This window comes from Malus sylvestris, chromosome 5 (assembly GCF_916048215.2).
Source record: "Malus sylvestris chromosome 5, drMalSylv7.2, whole genome shotgun sequence".
Classification (NCBI taxonomy): Eukaryota; Viridiplantae; Streptophyta; class Magnoliopsida; order Rosales; family Rosaceae; genus Malus; species Malus sylvestris.
Genome location: NC_062264.1, coordinates 22,513,532 through 22,534,333, shown reverse-complemented (window position 1 = coordinate 22,534,333; position 20,802 = coordinate 22,513,532). Strand labels below are relative to the sequence as shown.

At 39.0% G+C, this 20,802-nt stretch overlaps 3 protein-coding genes and 1 pseudogene across 6 annotated transcripts; 1 reads left to right on the top strand and 3 right to left on the bottom strand.

Annotated features, from left to right (window-relative positions):
* LOC126623328 (uncharacterized) lies at positions 1-2,777 on the bottom strand. 3 transcript variants are annotated; one of them, XM_050292178.1, is made up of 2 exons: positions 609-2,777; positions 1-423 (listed from the first exon to the last, which is right to left on the bottom strand). In XM_050292178.1, exons 1-2 carry the CDS (start codon positions 1,465-1,467, stop codon positions 383-385), a joined length of 900 nt encoding a protein of 299 aa, XP_050148135.1. In that variant the 5' UTR covers positions 1,468-2,777; the 3' UTR covers positions 1-382. The 3 variants fall into 3 exon arrangements, with proteins under 3 accessions (XP_050148135.1, XP_050148136.1, XP_050148137.1); XM_050292179.1 differs by having other exon boundaries at positions 630-2,777; XM_050292180.1 differs by having other exon boundaries at positions 777-2,777.
* Positions 2,778-5,898: 3,121 nt separating this feature from the next.
* On the top strand, positions 5,899-7,330 carry LOC126622659 (protein ALP1-like; annotated as a pseudogene).
* A 2,448-nt stretch (positions 7,331-9,778) lies between these two features.
* LOC126620939 (uncharacterized) lies at positions 9,779-13,566 on the bottom strand. 2 transcript variants are annotated; one of them, XM_050289271.1, is made up of 10 exons: positions 13,284-13,563; positions 12,696-12,760; positions 12,564-12,610; positions 11,456-12,454; positions 11,303-11,375; positions 11,057-11,176; positions 10,852-10,971; positions 10,669-10,764; positions 10,393-10,577; positions 9,779-10,299 (listed from the first exon to the last, which is right to left on the bottom strand). In XM_050289271.1, the coding sequence occupies exons 1-10, from the start codon at positions 13,432-13,434 to the stop codon at positions 10,014-10,016; spliced, it is 2,142 nt and encodes a 713-aa protein (XP_050145228.1). In that variant the 5' UTR covers positions 13,435-13,563; the 3' UTR covers positions 9,779-10,013. The 2 variants fall into 2 exon arrangements, with proteins under 2 accessions (XP_050145228.1, XP_050145227.1); XM_050289270.1 differs by having other exon boundaries at positions 9,779-10,577; positions 13,284-13,566.
* Positions 13,567-16,047: 2,481 nt separating this feature from the next.
* Positions 16,048-17,154, bottom strand: LOC126622658 (subtilisin-like protease SBT4.12). Its single transcript, XM_050291412.1, has 3 exons — positions 16,927-17,154; positions 16,265-16,762; positions 16,048-16,149 (listed from the first exon to the last, which is right to left on the bottom strand). The coding sequence occupies exons 1-3, from the start codon at positions 17,152-17,154 to the stop codon at positions 16,048-16,050; spliced, it is 828 nt and encodes a 275-aa protein (XP_050147369.1).
* Between the last annotated feature and the right edge of the window lie 3,648 nt (positions 17,155-20,802).

Here is a 20,802-nt window from a genome sequence, read left to right as displayed (position 1 = left end):
TATCCAAGTAAATCTTGTATATTCATCAACAAACAGTACATAGTATCTAAAACCTTCCACAGACTTTACAGGAGTTGGACCCCAAACATCAATATGAACTTTCTCAAAAGAAACCACACATCTGTTATTTCTAACCGGAAAAGGTACCCTAGACATTTTTCCCTGAATACAAGAAATACAAGTAGCACATGTATTATCTAACTTGTGTACAACTTTAGACTGTCTTAACATTGCTGCCATTGTATCATGTGCTGGATGTCCCAATCTTTGATGCCAAATATCTAATTTCACCATTTTCCCTAAGTAAGCCACTGGATCTCTTGTAACAGATTCTAGCCTTCCAGAAACTTTAACCACCGGAATCTGAAACAACTCTTCTGGTTTACTCATTCTGTGATACACCACCTCCCTTGTCTTCTTGTCCTGCACAAAAAATTCACACTCATCACATATAAACCAACTATTATTATCTACACATAATTGTTTCACTGAAAGAAGATTTCTGGCAATATTTGGAACATGAAGAACTTTACTGAGAACAAGAGAACGATCAGCAATATGAATGGTAGTGGAGCCAATATGTGTAATTGGTAGACTTGAACCATTACCAATGGTTATATTATCAGAACCTTGATAAGAAGCCACTTGATTTAATGCATTTATATCTGCAATCATGTGGTGTGAAGCACCCGAGTCCACAATCCACGAATCTGGAGGAAGGACCTGGGATGTTTGCTGTGCATTCATGGCAGATAGGGAAGATGGAGGTGGCTGACCTTGATATGTGTAATTGGCTCTATGAAAACAGTCAAGAGCAGAATGTCTTCTTTTTCCACATATCTGACATTCCATAATAAAACCAGCTGTTGTATTACCCGTATTTCTGTGAAAATAGTTCACTGCCGTATGACCTCGTTTATTGTAGATTTGACACTCAATGACAACATTTGGTCTAGCTTCTATATTGCCTGACCACGATCCAGTAACATTCTGAGCTTGTCTTGACCCGGAAGAGTAATGACCATTTCCACTATGAAACCCTCGGCCTCTGAAATTGTTACCAGTTCTATAGTTGTTGCTATTATTCCTGTATTGACCACCATTGCCATTGCAAGACTTGTAACCCCCATTGTAGTTCTGAGTACTGAACCCTTGCTGCTGACCAGAATTAGATTGAGCTACAAGACCATATCCATAAGATTGATCATGATGCCCTGGAGGAAATGTATTAGAACCAAACATCTGAGGCTCCACACCATGGTGATGAGCATTATTGAATGCACCCTGTGGTTGCTGAATAATCGTGCCGCCTGTAGTAGCAGGTATATGAGCATGATGTTGAGAATTGGACAAAGATGCACCACTCAAAGATCCACTTCCATACATGACAAATCCCAAATTAGTATTCTGACCAGAGTGAGAACCTTGAACATAAAGAGCAGCCATGTTCTGAGATAGCAGATGCATTTCTCCTTCAATCTCCTTTTCAGTTCCAAGTAATTGTGCACGAAATTCCCGTAAGGTAATGGAAGATTCCCGTGCCAAGATAATAGTGTGAATAACACTATATTCCTTAGGTAAACCTGCCAACCCAGCAATGATAATATCATTGTCAGAAAATGTCTATCCTGCAGCCATTAACTGATCTCTAATATTCCTCAAACACAACAAGTATTTATCAATGCTATCTGCCCCCTTCTGAATCGTATGCAACTCAGTTTTCAAATGGTTAACCCTAGACTTCGAAACAGAAGCATAACGTTCAACAAGATTCGACCATGCTTCAAAGGCAGCCATGCACCCCAAGACATATTGCATTGCCTCATCTGTTAGTGTAGCAAGTAGCAGACTAATAAGGGCCATATCAGTAGACTCCCAATCAAGAAACTCTGTGGTAATGTCCCTTGTAATACCAGCCTCTGAACTGACCGCATACTTTGATGGGCAACCAATCGTACCATCAAAATGACCAAATAATTTGTACCCTTTAAGAACCGACTAAAACTGAAAGGCCCATTTAGCAAAATTATCATCTCTAAGTTTTATAGTCAACATACCCAACAAATTCTCAATCTTGAATGAAGATGACGCCATTGAAAAAGATTCAATCAATCAGAACTCTGAGTAAAAATTACCAAACAAGGAGACTGACACTCCACGAATACACCATAGACTTCCAAGATTCACAGAACAACACTCAAATAAGGAGAATGAAACTCCAAATCACAACACAAATCGCACACTTCGACTAGAGACACTAAATCAGGAGATTGACACTCCAAAACACAACACAGGAGACTGAAACTCCAAGATTCATAGAAAGAATGACACCTTCTTCGTTAAATCGATAAGTCCTAGAGAATGATACTCCAAGAACCAATACAGAAAGAATGATAATTGCATAAATCAACATATCACAATTCTACCAAAAAACCCCAAATATTCGCTTCAATTAAATTTCAACAAATTGAACCAAAACACCAAACACCACAGCTCCAAGAAAGAAACAAAAGCACCTGATTTGCTCCAGATTTCCAAGAACGCCACTCCAGATTACCAAACGCCCAATCTTCGAGCACCCAATCTCCGAACACCCAATCTTCAAGACAGCACCCAAACCAGCGGAAGTCTTCACCAGAATCGAGAGTGGCGACAAGCCAATTCCGACTCTGATACCATATTAATAGGAACAACAATGGATAACTGAACTAAGGAGATGAGAGAAGGCAGAGAGAAAGAGAAAGAGAGAGATTGTATATTGGAAGCTTCAGAAATATTACAAATGATATTCTACTAAAACTGAACACACTACCACTTCTTATATAGCCACAAAGATTAATTACAACATTACCCTTCTACCTTAACTACCATTGGATCAACTAGATAATGCCATGTGGCATTCTGTTATATTGGTTATTAAGAAGTTGATAGAACTTGTAAATGATTCCTAGTTTTACAAATCATCAACAAAGAAGGATTTTTTTTTTTTTCCTGGTAACTTTGCTTGATAAATTCATGCATACTATAATATGAGCTTGGTTTTGGCATGTCTATTAGTTTTATAGCGGCTGATTGCTTCTGATATTTCAAAATCCAGCGTGGGAGCCGTTTCGAGATCTTATTCCAGAAAACGAGAGGGACTGTTTTGTTGGTGCATACAAAAAGAGATTAAACTCGGATGATCAGGAAATACAAGACAGACTTGCCTGGCCTTGGCCATAAGTTGTCTTCTTGGTGGGTGGACCACAGCGATGGTGGTGGCGCTAAACGGATTGAGGAAGGAGGTTAAAGGTCGTACCCAGTGCACAAGGCTCCCGCTTTACACAGGGTCTGGGAGAGGTAAATGTCGGCTAGCCTTACCCCATTTATGGAGAGGCTGCTCACCAAATTATGACACTAAGTACATGTAACATTCTTCAAGTTTTCTTGTCAAAATAATCAAAGATTATACAAAGAGCACATTTATACTTCGAAGTGAGTTTTGCCATGCTAAACAATTTAGACATTCCTTTAAAATAAGAACTGAAGCCTTCTTCATTGGTCCTTCCTCGGCTGAAGCAGTCTCTGCTGCCATGCCCTTCCCCAGCTGCTGGGTGGGCAAAAACCGGCTAGTAGGAGGAAATTTCGATGTTTGGTGCCCACCCTTGCCATACTATGGATCCGCCACTGCCCGTGAACAGGTGGTTTGTCATTAGAGTGTTATAACCTTAGATAACCAGAAAGCTTTCATTTTTGTTTTACTCAACTCTTTGCAAACAATAAAGGGATCCTCGAATTGAAACGATTTATCCTTTCTTTTCTACTCTAGTACGATAAATGTGTTTAACGGTAGTTCCACATCTAGTAAAGTCATTCCTTCAAACATGTGCTTATGTGTGCCTGGAAGTTTCATTGTGAATCTGATATATTTAGAGTTGAAATAACTAAACTACTGACTTTACAGGGAAGATATGATATGTGTTGCCCCATGATGTCAGCTTGGGATCTTCATAAAGCATGGCCAGAAGCTGATTTCAAGGTTAATAGGCCATTCATCGCTGTGAAATGGTTACGGCTTTACATACCAAACATGTTGATTTTTGTTTATCACTTGGCTATGCTATTCCATCCCGCTGGTATAAAACTTATATCTACACGAGAAGAGAACATACTATAGTTTTGAGTCAATCCATTGTAAGTATTGGTCACGTCGTTTACCAATAAGGCCACTGTAATATATATGAACTGTGTAAGATGCATAGCATCCTGCATCATGTGTACCGTTAATTGCACTCACCTTAATTGCAGTAGTCTTTCCATCTTTCTGCTATATATTATCACCGAATCATTTTGCTCTTAACAGGTTATTCCAGATGCAGGACATTCTGCTAATGAACCAGGAATAGCTGCAGAACTTGTGGCTGCAACTGAGAAGCTGAAACACATAAAGAAAGGACAATGGGAAGACATACAAAAATTCGTACCAGAGAATAAGCAACAGTCTTCCCGTTTGGGTGCAGACTCCAGTTAGAAACCGTGCATGCATGTCTCAAGAGTTCATACATCCACAAAGAAGCAGTTTGCAAACAAGTCGGTTCCAGTTCAATGCACATAATTGCGTGGAAGTATTGGACTGTTCTATTAAACTGTGTAGCGTTCGCCTAGGATTTGGGTACCCCAAAACCGGAAACCCTTAGTTCCCTAAGCGGGGAATTGGATGGGGGCCGTCGAGTACGTAAACATTCTACTGATTGATATACCCCTACTTTGAGGCAGAGAGGGGAGCCAATGAATAGTGAATGGAAAATGTTGTTTTTCAAATTAGAAAATTGGAAAGGATATCAATTCTCTCTCTTCTTATTTCAAGAAAATTTAGTGCCAACAAATAATGAAGAAAGACAAGTTCCTCGAACCGTCGAGGTTCTCTAAATATTGCATGTTTCTTTTAAATGAATAAATACAATTCAATCCTCTCATTTTTCAGAGCAACTCCAGTGTAGGAGCCCTCTCCCCAGGCTATTCACTATTTAATCCACCTAGTGAACAGTAATTGCCCTTAATGAACAGTGCATTCCCCTGGCAATTGTCTTTTGCATCTCCACCCCTGCATTGAATAGCCCTGGCAATTGGCAATAAAATATTATTACTTTTTTATTTATAAAATAATACATAACCCTAATAATTTTATTTGTAATTTCGGATAAGATTTTTAATCGTTTTCGTTGCGCCACGTGTCATTATCCGAAAAGCCAATAGCAATAAAATTTTTGTATTTTTGTATTTATAAAATAATTCAAAAGAATTTTATTTGTTATTTCGGATAAGATATTTAATCGTTCTCGTTGCGCCACGTGTCATTATCCGTAAAGACAATTATTGGTGATGGATTTCCGATAAGATTTTTAATCGTTATGTCAAGGCACGTGTCATTATCTGAAAAGACAATTATTGATGATGGATTTCTGATAAGATTTGTAACCAATCACGTCGTGCCACGTGTCACAATCCGATTACAATCTTTGAGGATAGATTTCCACCAGATTTTTAACGAATGACGGCATGCCACGTGGCATTATCTACAACCTAATCCTTTCTAAATCCTCCATATAATCCACCATCCATCCTCATAAATCTCACACCAATTTTCTCAAGATCTCTATCATTATTCATAGTTTCTACTTCCTTCTTCGCCAAAATCCCTATCATTATTCATAGTTTCTGGTTCCTTCTTCATAGTTTCTGGTTCCTTCTTCACCAAAATCCCTATCATTATTCATAGTTTTTGCTTCATTCTTCACCAAAATCCATATCATTATTCATAGTTTCTGTTTCCTTCTTACAATGTCTTCTTCTTCGTCTTCAAAGATGATGTGGGAAATCGAGCAAGAAGAGGAAGAATTGTTTAACCAATCAGAAGGAATGTTCAATGTTGGGGATTGGGCCCAAAATGAGATGAAAGAGGATGACGAGCGTAGACGAAGAGATGATGAATCAAGAATGGCAGGAGCCTCACAATCCCGTCGAGTCGTCCAAACTGTGGCTCATATTTGCAGGCCCAACCGTGCTGTAAACATTGATAGAAACAGGCAACGACGAGGTCATGAGCTCTTGGATGATTATTTTGTCCGTAACAGTGCATTCCCTGATACATACTTCCGACGTCGTTTTAGAATGGAACGACATTTGTTCAACAAAATCATGGGCGCTGTTTGCAACCATGATTCTTACTTTGTGCAAAAGCCGGATGCTTTTGGTGCTATGGGTCTCCTGCCTGAACAAAAAATTACTGCTGCCTTGCGGATGCTTGCATATGGAGCAGCTGCAGACCAAGTGGATGAGATAACGAGGATGGGAAAATCAACCATTCTTGAGTCCCTGATGAGGTTTTGTTCGGCAATCGAATCTATCTACACCGCAGAGTACCTCCGGAAACCTACTCATATGGACTTACAAAGGCTTCTGAAGAAAGGCAGATGCGAGGTTTTCCAGGGATGATTGGAAGCATTGATTGTATGCACTGGACTTGGAAAAACTGTCCAAGTGCATGGCAAGGTGCTTATGGGGATAGAAAAGGATCAAAAAGTATCATTTTGGAGGCGGTGGCATCTTTTGATACATGGATTTGGCACGCCTTTTTCGGGGTTCCGGGAGCTCAAAATGACCTCAACGTCCTTGCCCAATCCCCAGTGTTCAACGATGTCCTGCAAGGAAAGGCACCAAAAGTCACGTATGAGGTCAATGGACGTATGTACGACGGGCCATACTACCTAGCTGATGGCATTTACCAAGGTGGTCAACATTTGTCAAAACAGTGCCACGTCCGCGCAGTGCAAAGGAAAAACACTTTGCAAGATGTCAAGAAGGGTGCAGGAAGGATGTGGAGCGTTGTTTCGGTATCCTCCAAGCTCGCTGGGCGATCATCAGGGGTGCTGCCAGATTGTTTGATGTAGAGTCGCTTCGATCCATCATGATGACGTGCATCATTCTTCACAACATGATTGTGGAAGATGAGTACGATTATGAAGCCGTTGATGAATATGAGCCAGACACGATGAACAATTCAAGAACACGTATATATTGTGCTCATGACGCCACCGATGAGCCCGTGCAACATGAGCCATTAGAAAGGGATGGACGTTACAATGAAAGGATCATCCAACGATATACTGCACTTCAAAGGTCATATATGCACAATGCCCGCCAACTTGACTTGATAGAGCACCAGTGGGAATTGAGGGGTGCTGACGATACTTAAGTTCATTAGTGTTTGTTTTTATTTGGTGTGTTTATTTTATTTTATGTGGTGTGTTTTTTTAGTTCATTTAGTGAGTTGAAATGTAATTTTATTTTATTTGGTGTGTTTATTTTATTTTATGTGGTGTGTTTTTTTAGTTCATTTAGTGAGTTGAAATGTAATTTTATTTTATTTGGTGTTTGTTTTTATTTGGTGTGTTCTTTTGGTGTGTTGATGTTATTTTATTTGGTGTGTTTAAATGTGTTTTGAATAAAGTACTAAGTTCAATAAATTGGAAACAACATAAAGTACTTTATTCAATGAATAAGAAATTACAACCCGAATAAGAAATTACAACCCGAATTGATTGGAAAATTATGGGTTCGTGAATGGATGATAACCATCACCCAACCAATTTGTGGTGCTAGGATGATCTTCTCTTGTCGTGCTAGGATAATCTTCTCTTGTGGTGCTAGGACCATCTCCTCTTGCTCTCGCTTCTCTTGCACGCCTCCTTCGCACCACGTCCGCTTTCTCTGACTTCCAAAAATATTTAGAGTCTGGAGACTTCCCTTCTAAAGGCTCCTTCATAATGTCACGATCTCGTTCAACCATTCTTTCTTCTCTTCTATGTTCCCTTTCTTGCCGAAGTAGTTCTCTTTCTCTCTCATCATCTTCAAATTTTCTCTCAAAAGCTGCAGCTTTTGCATCCTCTCTAGCCTTATCAGCCTCAAATTTAGCCATTTCCCGGGCCAAATTCAATTCACCTTGGCGGGCAAGATCTTCCATATACTTTGCATAATCATTCTTGGAAGCATTACCTTTTCTCTTTGAAGCCTTCTTACCTTGAGGCCTAATTGGAAAACGGGTTGACCCCGACGCTTGTTCAACGGGGGGCGTTTCAGGCACTTCTTCATAATCATCTTCATCATGATCATGCGAGGCATGCTCAGGTGTAGAGTGTAGAGGGGTGCTGTTCATGAAAACTTCTGGACCGACATGCACAACTCTAAATTTAGGACAATCTTTGACAATATTCCAACATTCAAACCGGGTGAATGTTTTGTTTTTGCTTTTGGTTTTGGCACCATACCAAGCTTGTGCTTGAAGTTCCTACACAAACAAATAATTATAATGAGAATAGGTAACAAATAAATAATTATAATGAAAGTATGTAACAAATAAATAATACAAACAAATAATTATAAATGAAAGTAGCTAACAAATAATTATAATGAAAGTAGGTAACAAATAATACAAACAAATAAATATAATGAAAGTAGCTAACAAATAATTATAATGAAAGTAGGTAACAAATAAATAATACAACCAAATAATTATAATGAAAGTAGGTAACAAATAAATAATACAAACAAATAATTATAATGAAAGTAGCTAACAAATAATTATAATGAAAGTAGGTAACAAATAATACAAACAAATAAATATAATGAAAGTAGCTAACAAATAATTATAATGAAAGAAGATAACAAATAAATAATACAAACAAATAAATATAATGAAAGTAGCTAACAAATAAATAATATATTGTTACCTGATCCGTTAAATTTTCCCCACTTCGAAATTACCACTAGCTTGTGCCAAGGCGTCTCTCCACGTACTAAACGATTGACTAAGTAATTTCCAACGACTGGACATCGATTCTTTAGTTCTTTGCCCACCCATTTTCTCAAGATAATTGGTATGAATAAGACTCCACATTTCTCGCAACTGCATCTCATTACCCGTAATCGAATCATGAGTAACTTGAACCCAACTAGTACACAACGCAACATCTTCAAGAAGCGTCCAATTCGTACCTGGTTGAGTAGTCATTTTGTTGGAAAAAAATTGGATTGAAACTTTGAAAGAAAGATAGGAATGTGGTTGAAAGTAGTTGAGAAAATATGAAATTGTGGTGTAGGGTAGAAGATAATGAGAAGGTATTTATAGAAAAGTAAAATCAAAATTTTTTATAATTTTTCATAATTTTTTTTCGGATTTTTAAGAATTTTTTTACATTTTTTTAAAATTTTTATTCACCTAATTAATCTCTGCCGTTGGATTTAAAAAAATTTAAATTCCAACACTCCAGATTGTGCCATGTGTCACAACGGTAACATTTTAGATTTTTAAACAGTTTTTTCTTTTTTTTTATATAATTTACAAAGCCTAATAACGTGAACCGTTGATCTTAGATCAAACGGATGAAATTAAATGAGATTTTTAAATGTTTTTTACCGTTGGAAATCCAACGGTCCATAAAATATGACCGTTTCAATCGAACAAACATGGGGAAGCCACGTGGCTTCCCCAACGGTTTCTTTTCAAAACTGAAATCGCGGGCCCCAGCCCTGTTTTTTTGTCGGACGACTCGCGCCCACGCGCGTGTGAAACGCACGCGCCTGACGCAGCCCTCGGGCTCTCGGGCTGGCAATCCTCGACGGGCCTGCTCCTCGGGCCTCGCCTGTTGCTCGGGCTTCCATACGCTGGAGCTCATCCCCCCAGCAATTTCCTACTGTTTGATCCACAGCCCCCGAGCAACCTCCCCCGCTGGAGGTGAGCTCATTGACTGACAAGCACACTGCCCCTGCCCCTCAAATGAATACAATTCAATCCTCTCATTTTTCATTGACTGACAAGTACACTGCCTCTGCCCTTCAAATGAATACAATTCAATCCTCTCATGAACAAACAATTCCCAAAACCCTAACACAACCAGAATACATTCAAGCAAAGCAAGCAAATACAATTCAATGATGTTATTGAACAAACAACAATTCATCACACAACACAAGGCTTAATTTTGTTGAGCTTCCAATGAGTCATTTTCCTTGTGCAGCCCCGCGCAAGTCTTCGGTACATGGATATTGTGAAAATGTGGCTCTTTCGGAATGGTTATAGGCCTTCGTCCCCTTGACAATGATCTGGAAGGGGCAGAAGCAGAACCTTTGGTTGCCAGAGAAGCACTGCAGGGTGCTACTGCTTTCTTGGGTCTTATCTTTGTTGATGAAGTTTCCTTTATTACGCTAAGCTGACAAGGTGTCTTGGAGGAAACCATTGCTCTCTTCCTACTTGAATCTACCCTGCAAAAGAAAATGCCAGTATGATCAAGTTTTGATGAATATACATCGTTTGTCATTAAAGATGATAAATGAGGAAACGAAGTTAGTACTGACCCTCTCGGTCTCACAGACTTCTGCTGCACCATTGGTGATTTCGCCCTTTCTTTCTTTGATTTTTGTGCTCTTTCAGGGCTCGAATTTTCGTAAGTAGAAACTTTACGTCTTAGCGGAGTCACCACAGATGCTTTTCGTTCAGAGTCTGCTTTTGGGGTCTTCAAACAAGTAGCTCCTCTCATTCCCTGCATAATACCAGAAGAGCTTGGTCAGATCTCTATGCAAGGAACCTTCAAGAATATGCCATTTCCATCTTCCCTATGACAACAGACTTACATTTTCTTCAAGTTGTGTTCTTCTGTCTAATCTCTTTTCACAGCTTCCCTGGGTATCATTTTCATGTTCACTTTGTCCAAGGCAATCTTTAGTTATCTGATCAGGAACGAAGAATGCATAAGCCAGGAGCTTTACTAATGACAAGATAGAAAGAAGTGATCGAAAGTTCAACTACGGACTTACCTGTATCACTTTCTGATGTTTGCTTGTTGACTTTGCCCTTGGAGTCCTGACTAATGTGATCTCCTTCAGCGGTGCATGAACTGTTTTCTCCAAAGTTGCTTCCTTAAGCATCCCTCTTTCCTAAAAAGAACCCAAAACATATCAGATAAAGCATCAACGCTATAACTGCTAATCAAAGAAACTGGTCACAACAGGTTTCACATACATCGGTTCTAAACCTAAAAGGCTTCGGATTTGTAGGCTTTGGTTTCCTATACTTCACCCCTTTAGCATTGCTGGCAACAGATGTGGAGTTTTCTTTCTGAATTTTATCTGCTTGATTGACCTGCATCATTGTTCAAGTGTTAACAGGAATTAAAAGCCATTAGGGAGAATTGAATGAACATAAACACTTAGAAGATATGATATTCTCATTTCTCGTATATCTTAAAGGGGTTAATAGAAAAGGAACCTCTTGTGAGTTTTTTGAAGCATCATGCTTGCCCAAATTTATCCTCTTGGAATGATCATTGATATTCAGTTCTCTGCATCAATTGACAAAATTTCATTACAATGGAGTTCTAAGAAAAAATATATTTGTAGAAAAATGAAAAGTAAACCACACCTGTTATCACCAGAGGCAGTATTATTTTCTTTATCATCACTCTCCAAGACCTCATTCTCATTCGCTTTGCTGTCAGAGGCCAAAGCATTTTCTTTATCATCATCGTCGTCCGCATGTTCAAGGGTGTTCCTCTTCTCTGATCTTAACTTTGTTTTCTCTTGATGACCGTTTCCATCATTGGCGCTTTCCTTATTGTAATTCTCTTCCGAATCCCTCTCTTCAGAACTCAACAATGAGGTAGTATCACCTTTCGATGTCTCGGATAGGATTTCAACTTGATTCTTACCATTCAGTCTACCACTCTTACAAGTGCCTGATATGGAGAACCCTTCCAGTGTACCTTTCCTTGATTTTTCATCAATTTCCATGTCACTGGAATCATTGTCATCAACCTCTTCACGAGGCACAGGATCACAACACTGTTGCTTCAAGTCTTTTTCCATGTTCTTTCTTTTCATGGATTTAGCTTCCTGGCCCTTGCAATTATTAGAATGAAAAGAATTGAAAACCCGGCTTTTGACTTCTCGCCCTCTAAATTGTTTTCTTGAAGTATCTAAAGGCAATGGCTTGTTACACTCCAAAACATGTTTCTTCCCACTAGCGATCTCAAGTTTCTTCATGGCTGAACAAATTTTTCCCATAGGAGTACCCCACTCCGTTGAAGCCTTGGTTCTCACAGGCTTCTTCGGAGAGTGAAAGACCAGAGCTTTGGCTACCACCCTATTCTTTGGCACCACAACATTCTTTGGTTTGGGGTTCCTAACACTTCGAAATGTATCTGGATTTGAGACGGGCTTCCGATTCCTTGGAGTAGTGAGAGCCTTGGACAGAGCAGACGGTTGTTTTGCCTTAGCATTTGGTGTTGCACAGATCTTATGAAGAGGTTTTCTGGATTTATCTTCGGCATTGACCATCTTACGAGAGAAGGAAGAAATGAGGGCCAGCCTTGATACTCTAGGCTTGGAAGATTTTGCGGGAGCTGTCAGTGGACATTTCAAACTAGTACATAGAAAACAAAAGGAGAATCGTATTGTTAGAAGCCCAATCACAGAAGTAGGAAAAGGAATTGGAATTTGCTCCATTTAGAGCTTTGCTTTTGCATGTATACCTTGGTGCTTTTCTAAGTTTCACATTAGGACTTCTTGCTGCCATAACCTGCAAAACTCCAATACTTTCATATCTCAATAAAGTGAACTAATGTGATCCCACTTTAAACGAAAACCAGAACTTATAAACTCACCCGAAGAACAAAGTTCTTGTAAATCGCTTCTGAGTCTAGTTCTTCTTCATGCTTCTGATCGCATCCTACAAAACAAACCCCAATATACTCAAAATTCATTACCACAACAAAAAAGGGGTTTTTTATACCAAAGCCAACTGGATCAACCACTCAAAGTATTAAACTCAAATTAATGATCTTTAAGTTGATTTTGTTCATTTTCTAAAAACCCATCACCTAATTTAATACTTTATCCCCTCAATTTTCTCAGCATCCAAACAGAGTGCTCCACTCAAATTAATCATCTTTGAGTTGATTTTGTTCATTTCCTTAAAACCCATCACCTAATTTATTAATTTATCCCTTCAATTTTCCCAGCAACCAAACAGAGAGCTCCAAATCAAACAAACCAGAGCAGAAATCAAATTCAAAACAGAACAGAAGCTAAAATCCACACTTAACCAGTCAATCAATAACACGAAGTTCATCTTCAAGCTTAAAAATCTAAAAAAAATCTTCAATATTTGAAAGCGAAAGAGCTTTTTCTGATTACTGAAAATAAAGGGAAGAAATTAAACTTGTGGGTTACTGGGTTAGAGTGAAACGAACCGACTCGCATGCAGAACCAGTAACGGTCGTCGGGCCGGTACGGGTCGGGTTCGGTGAAATCAACGAACTTGGGCGCCTCAATCTTCTCGTAGAACTCGTCCCCACCTTCGTGGATGCCGTCGATCTGCACGCTCTGAGTTTCTTCTTCCATTTCCGCGAAGCGAGGGAGAGAGCGAGAGAGGAGCGTACGGTTGCGTGAGCGGCAGCGAAAGCGAGATTGGTCGGTGAAGAGTGAAAGAGTCGTTAAGTTTTAAATTTGGCTGTCTCTCTGTAAGTAGCCGTTGGGGAAAGATTCTGATTTTCGGACAAGAAGGTCACTGAAACGGTCTCTCAGGGGTGGTGTCGTCATTTGGTCTTCCTGTCGCCAAATATCGGATTTTCTAACGGGTTTGCCGGTTTTCACACAACTGTGTGTGAGGCCCAAGCCCACTTCTTTACGGTTAGACTATTGTATCCATTTTTTTTTTCAAAAGGTAACTGTACTCTTTAATTCGAACAATGATTTTGTAATGCAATTGCATCTACCCATAACCAAAAAGCATAACCTTACCTTGTATTATTGTGTAACTTTAGACTAAATTGCAATGATTAAAGTATAACCTCAACATTGTCAAACTTATCTTGAGAATACTAAGTACTGATTTGGTACTAAAATGTTTTTATAAAAAGTAGGTAAAAAAAAAAGCTGAACTAAAAAATGTGTTTGGTAAACTCTTAAAAACAGCTTATTTTCACAGTTTTGGGTGAAAAAAACCTGAAAACGTGAAGCAGCAAAAATGAGCTTATTCTCACAGCACAGTAGAAATAATTTTTTTTTTCAAAGCACAGGAATACCAAACCAGCCCTAATATTTACAAGTTCGAACGATGAAATGTAATTTTATGACGTGCACTAATTAAGAGTTCATATCAACTAATTATCTGTTAAGAGTAGTTTGGAAAAGACGGGATCTTGTATGTGTTTATGAGTAGTTGAACTACTCCCATATTGCCAATTAGGTTTATGGTGAAATCTCAACTTCTTTTATGATATCAAAGTAGGTTGTCACATGTGTAAAGCAAACGACTACACATGCTTTACGTCAATTTGTGTACACGTGTTAAACTTGAAAATTGCCACACATGAGGGGGCCAACGTATTGAGAGTATGAATGAAGGTAACTTGCATGTGCTTATAAATAATTGAACTATTCACTATATTGTCATTTAGTTTTATAGTTACACTCAGGGGCGGATGCATTAAGGGGCAAGGAGGGTCAGCTGACCCTCCAAACTCTTGTGAATTTCCATAGATAACTTGGGTGCTGCCCTTTTGAGGGTTGAAATTTCCCTTCATACATTTGACAAAATCGGCAATTTATCGGCCAAAACACAATCCAAAGTCTGAAATTTGGAAAAGATTTCCCTTGTGTTTCATTGAGATCGCCGTCAATTATTAGGTTGCAATCTTGCAGAGTATGAGGCCTTGTGTGATTTGAAGAGGACAACCTGAAATCCTGTTTTTCTATTTTGTGAACGACGTCGTCTTGTATTCTTTTGATACATGGCATAATCTGTTGAGTCTAGAATCCTATCAGCACAATGAGTGCAATTACTCTATTTTTTATGTAGTAAGAATAATAATCAATAATAATATTCATCCTTTTTGTAATTATATTTCAACAAATAATATACACTATGTTTTTTTAGTTGCTTGACTTTATGTTTTATAGCTCCATTTCAATTTATGTTGATAAATTGATGAAAGTTTTTATCTAGATATTGAATGAGTTAAGTTTTGTGTGAGGAGTTGGTTTGTATGAGTTTATAATCATGTGTATTTGTTAATTACATTGGTTTTGGTTATACTAGTAGCTACTGTTTCAGCCTTCGATGGATAAAGCATTTTTCGCTATGAATATTTTGAAAAGTCCATTGCGATATTGAATGGAAGATCAATAGTTGAGTAATAGCATAGTGGTTTATATCGAAAACAATGTTTTTTCTTTCATTGATAATGAGCATAATTGTAACTTAGATGGAAACATAGTTAGGAAAACTAATAAAAAGGGTTTGAAAACTTTGAGTTTTAATGATGAAGACAAAATAAAGGGTAAAGTGAATAGTACCAGGATTGACTTTTTAGTGTAAACATGTGGTTTTTCGTTAAAGTGAACAGTACCGGGAGCTTTTCGTTAAAGTTCCCTAATTTTTAAGGTTATATGTCTAAGAAATATTTGTGAATTTTTACATGTGATCCTCCGAATATTTTTTCCTGGATCCGCCACTGGTTGGACTTCATCTTTCTTCAGTATCAACACAAGTACACAAATTTTGTGCCAATTTCGAGTTGCATTACGGTATCTTGTTAAAATTTATCACCTTCTTCAGTGCGACAAATGTTTTGTTAGAGGCTTTCAAGACTTTAAAAAGCAACGTGATCGAAAATTGCCAACCTTAACAGTATTGAAATGAATCTATACTTGGTGGAGTTCATGTAGGACTTGACCACATTTAACTCTTCTATGATTAAATTCACCCCAGGAAATGGGAGAACTTGAGAAAAAGTTTCGTTCATAAAATTAACAAAAATTATCCCAACTGCCCCATATCTGTAAGCCCCAGGAATTCCAGTGTTCTTCTCACATACAACTATCTTTCCCTTAACTAAATCAGGGTCCAGGTAACCTTCCCAACATATACTAAAATGCAACAAGAAGTCAGTACTATAGTTTCATTTTTATTCCTTTATATTGTATGCAGTAAAAGTGAAACGGGGACAAGAATTAGCTAGCTAGCATTTGAGAGCAATTTGTTCTTGAAGCATTTTTTCCATATATGAGAGGAAAATTTGTTCCATTTGATGTGGACGTGTTTGTAGAGTGCCCCTGTTTGTGATAAGAACTTAAAAAGTATTGAAATGAAAACAATCTGAGCCACACTATATACAAGTATTCATAAAATGTTTTTATTTTGTTGAAAAAGGAAGTGGATGAGACATACGACTAGTTTCTTTCCGTTTGCAAGAATAGTGCTGTCAATAATCCGACGATCTGTGGTACTAGCTGCAACTGTGAATATCCATGGTGCTACACTTGTCACATGACCAACCTTATAACTATTAAATATGGTTCCGGCAGACTGTAAAGTTAGTATCCCTTTCTTCATGGCATGAAAGGCACCAATTGCAATCAGGTCAATATAAAAATGAGGCTCAGAACGAAAAAATCCATTAAGTGAAATTGAAATGATGTCAACTTCATCAACAATTGCATGGTCAAAAGCAGCCAAGATACCGTCTGAACTACACCCGACATCAAGATCACAGACTTTATATGTTGCGATTCTCACAGCAGGTACACCTCCTCTTCCAGTACCATTTACTAGTCCGTAAAAGCTTACATCCTTTACAGGACTCCTGGCTACAATTGATGCACAGTGAGTTCCATGACCCCGGAAATCCCTTGTAGTGTCTGTTAAGTAATATCGAGCACCAACGATCTTTTTGCAAAACAAACATTTCTTAATGTTGACTAAATGTTGCAAAGTAGAAAGGCAAAACCATTACAAAAGTAGTTTAATTATGAAATTTTGAAATGAAGAAACTCAACCAAAAGTTTTAATTCGTATAATTGATAACTTTATGCATGTAAATATTGAGAGACATACTTGTTGCAAGTGAAATTTTTGCCGCCTTCACAAACACATTTCCACTTCTTAGGAGGAGGACCAAAACCTTCATCTTTAAAGCTCTTAGCTTCAGGCCAAATTCCATTGTCCATCACACCAACAATGATATCACTTTCAGTTGTGGCATTTCGACCGACTTTCACACCAACAATGATATCACTTTCAGTTGCAGCATATAAAGCAGATTCAGAACTCACAATCATCAAATTTGTTGATGCACAAAATCAGTGAGGATTTTGGTACAACAGAAAGTGTTAAGTTTGTGACCTTCGCTAGATTGCTTCGGTCACCGGTATGGATAAGTATGTCAATGGATAGGGACAGGGAAACAAACACAAGCTGTAAGTGGTTCACCTAGATTGGCTACGTCCACGGAGTAGAGGAGTTCTCATTAATTGTGAAGGGTTTACACAAGTACATAGGTTCAAGCTCTCCTTTAGTGAGTACTAGTGAATGATTTAGTACAAATGACATTAGGAAATATTGTGGGAGAATGATCTCCTTTTATAGAAGAGAGTTTCTAGCTTTGTTTTGACATTGACACGTGTCGTGTTGTGATTGGCTTCTGATGTTGACACGTGTCGCGTTATGATTGGCTTCTGATGTCAACACGTGTCGCACTGTGATTGGCTTCCTGGTTGGAGGGAAACTCTTCTGGTTCCTTGACGGTATAACGTTGACCGGTGCTTAGTAGTTTCGGGATTGGTCAAGTATGGTACAAACAGTGCTCCCCTAAGTTCCCGAGTGAGGGAAGCTCCTTGGTTGGGGACTTGCAAGATCCAAGTTGCTGAGTAATCACGAAACTTCTAAGTACCGAAGTGTGGTATCATTTTCACTTGCCTTATCTGTCTCGTAAGAAGATGTGGCATCTTCTATGGAAGTACTTTTCCTCCATCCAGGGGTGGTATCTTTAACCAGTGGAAATGCACAAGGTAATGTATCAATTTTACTTGAAGCTTACTTTTAGTTTCAGGCTTGGTCAAACGCGATATAAACCATGTAGTAGGAGTCCCCCAAGTCGCCGAGCTAGGAGATCTGCCAAAAGAGGTGACAGACAAGGTAAGCAATCAGAGCTCCCAGTAATTAGTCCCAGATTAGAAGTTTGATTTCGAGTTTAGGCTGATTGTTCTCATTCTCCCTATCTTGCAGGCGGCATAAAGGATAAACAGAAGAAAAAATGAGAAGAGATGATATGAGATACTTTTGCTTTTGACGAAGTAACTTTCCACATGCTTATTCTTGAACTAGGTTGGAGGGTTTTCTGGTTTCCTCCAGAGTATAAGGCCGACTCAAGAATTTGAGGGTCAAAACAAGTCCATCAAATCAAGAGTGCGTTCGACCTTGATGATATGGGATACTTTTGCTGTTGACGAAGTAGTAGATGAATCGACACATGTTCTGTTGCCCTTATCCCCACATGCTTCATTGTATCCTTCTCACTTGCCCTATCTGTTCCTCAGGCAGATGTGGTATCTTTTATGGAAGCATAAGATGTTGAAGATGAGTACTCGAGAGCAATGCCAGGTAAGTAATCAGGCAAGGGGTTTTAGGCAGTCAGTTCCTGACTGGAAGCTTGATTCCAAGTGCTGACTGATTGCTCTCTTTCTCATTGTCTTGTAGGTAAGAACAAGGGTAAAGGAAAAGACAGGGAAAAAGTATGATATGGGATACTCTTGCTTTTGATCCTGATGATATGAAATACTCTTGCTTTGGTGTGGCTGGTTTGTATATGTATTATTTAGGGGGGAAGAAAGCTGAGTATTTCGAGAGGCTTCGTTGGGAGTGCCCTCTCAGATATGAGGAAGGGTTGAGCATTTTTGCAGGTCTGCCTGTTCGTGGAGGATGGAGGTCGACATATATAGGAGTCTCCCTAACAACAAGTAGTAATGCTATTCATTTTCCCTTCTTGGTCATAGCAATGTAGTAGGAGCTACAAACTTCACATGTTTTAACTTTGTCAGAGCACTTTGAAAAGTGGTCTATGGTATCTTGAAAGCTGATGTTGCGTGTGAAGATTGTAGACAGGCTTTATCGAAGGAAATTTGGCTCTCGAAATTCGGAGAGTGGTGCCTCTTTGGTTTTCGAACAAGCAATCCTGTTAAGGATATGGCTCTCGAGATTCGGAAAACGGTGCCTCTTCGATTTTTGAGAAAGCAATCTTGTTAGGAGTTTAGCTCTTGAGATTCAGAGAGCGGTGCCTCTTCGATTTTTGAGAAAGTAATCCTGTTAGGAGTTTGGCTCTCGAGATTCGGAAGGCGGTGCTTCTTTGATTTTTGAGCAAGTAATCATGTTGGAAGTCTGACTCTCGAGATTCGGAGAGCGGTGCCTCTTCGATTTTTGAGCAAGCAATCTTGTTGGGAGTGTTTTCTCGAATGTGAGTAAAGGTTGGGCATTTTTTCCAGTCTGCCTTGCCACGGAGCACGGAGGGTGACACACATAGGGACTTTCCAGTTATCAAGCAATGGTGCTATTCCTTGACCCTTGTGGGTAATAGTAGGGTAGCTGGGCCTTCAAAATTTATGTGTCTAAACTTTGTCAGAGATCTTTGGCAAAGTTATCTGTGGTACCCGAGAAGCTAATGTTGCGTGTGGAGAGTGGTGCCTTTTCGAAATCTGAAGAGTGGTGCTTCTTCGATTTTTGAACCAACGGCCCTGTTGCCCTTTTTTTTTATAAGGGAACCAATTGTGTGCAAGAAGTACATTCAGAGAGTTATTGCTTATAGGAATTTTCCCCTTATTTTTGTACTTCAGAGATTTATTGGACCTCATTTCTCCTTCCTTATTTCTAAAAATGTCTGGCCTATCCGACCGTCGTTTTGACTTGAACTTTGGTGAAGAGGCAGCTATGTCTCCTCAAGACAACATATGACGCCTATCCTTCTTATCCCCTACTAGTCCTCTTACCGTTGGGGAATCTATGATGAAGAATGATATGACCGTTGCGGTGGTGGCCAAGAACCTTCTCACTCCCAAATATAACAGACTACTTTCCAAACGGTCTGATGGGTTGCCTGTTAAGGATTCTTTGGTTTTCAGTGTTCAGTGTGCAGATTCTGTGTCTACTATGACCCAACGCCTATTTGCTCGAACCCGCCAAGTTGAATTATTAGCGGCTGAAGTGATAAGTCTCAAATAGGATATTAGAGGGCTCAAGCATGAGAATAAACAGTTGCACATACTCGCACATGACTATGCTACAAACATGAAGAATAAGCTTGACCAGCTGCAGGAATCTGATGGTCAGATTTTACTTGATCATCAGAGGTTTGTGGGTTTGTTCCAAAGGCATTTATTGCCTTCGTCTTCTGGGGTTGTATCGCGTAATGAAGCTCCAAATAATCAACCTCTGATGCCTCTTCCTTCTGGGGTTCTGTCCAGTACTGAGGCTCTAAATGATCACCCTCCGGTGCCTTCTCTTTCTAGGGCTCTGCTGACTGCTGAGACTTCTCTTGAGCAACCTTTGTGAAGGCTCCCTCTTGTTTGTTTATTTTGACTCATGTATATGTACATATTTGTAACTTATTGGAGATATCAATAAATAAGCTTTGCTTCATTTCAACGTATTGTGTTAAATACACCAAAACCTTCTTCACTAAGTTCTTTGAATTTTTTCTTTTGTTGAATCTTGTATGTTGAAGTTTTGTGAGTGAAGCATGTATGTTGAGGTAGTGCTCCCTTAATTTCCTGAGTGAGAAAAATTTCTCGGTTGGAGACTTGTATAATCCAAGTCAGTGAGTGGTCGTGAGACTTCCGAGTATTAAGGTGCAGTAGCATATGGTAAGAGTCCCCCAAGTCTCCGATCGAGGGAGTTGACGAATGAGGTGTCTTACTAGTAGCCAAGTTTCTAAAGTA

Bases quoted from the DNA above. Each gene is read 5' to 3' on its own strand.
- LOC126623328 (XM_050292178.1), bottom strand. From the start codon at position 1,467: ATGCATCTGCTATCTCAGAACATGGCTGCTCTTTATGTTCAAGGTTCT. The intron at 424-608 runs GTAATGGTTCAA...TTTTTTGTGCAG, and splicing joins TTCTGATAATATAACCATTG to GACAAGAAGACAAGGGAGGT.
- LOC126620939 (XM_050289270.1), bottom strand. From the start codon at position 13,434: ATGGAAGAAGAAACTCAGAGCGTGCAGATCGACGGCATCCACGAAGGT. The intron at 11,177-11,302 runs GTTCCTTTTCTA...ACAATGATGCAG, and splicing joins CTTCAAAAAACTCACAAGAG to GTCAATCAAGCAGATAAAAT. The intron at 10,765-10,851 runs GTAAGTCCGTAG...GTTCCTGATCAG, and splicing joins AACATCAGAAAGTGATACAG to ATAACTAAAGATTGCCTTGG.
- LOC126622658 (XM_050291412.1), bottom strand. From the start codon at position 17,154: ATGATTGTGAGTTCTGAATCTGCTTTATATGCTGCAACTGAAAGTGAT. The intron at 16,763-16,926 runs GTCTCTCAATAT...TTTTGCAAAAAG, and splicing joins ATTTCACTTGCAACAAGTAT to ATCGTTGGTGCTCGATATTA. The intron at 16,150-16,264 runs GTATGTCTCATC...TATCACAAACAG, and splicing joins CAAACGGAAAGAAACTAGTC to GGGCACTCTACAAACACGTC.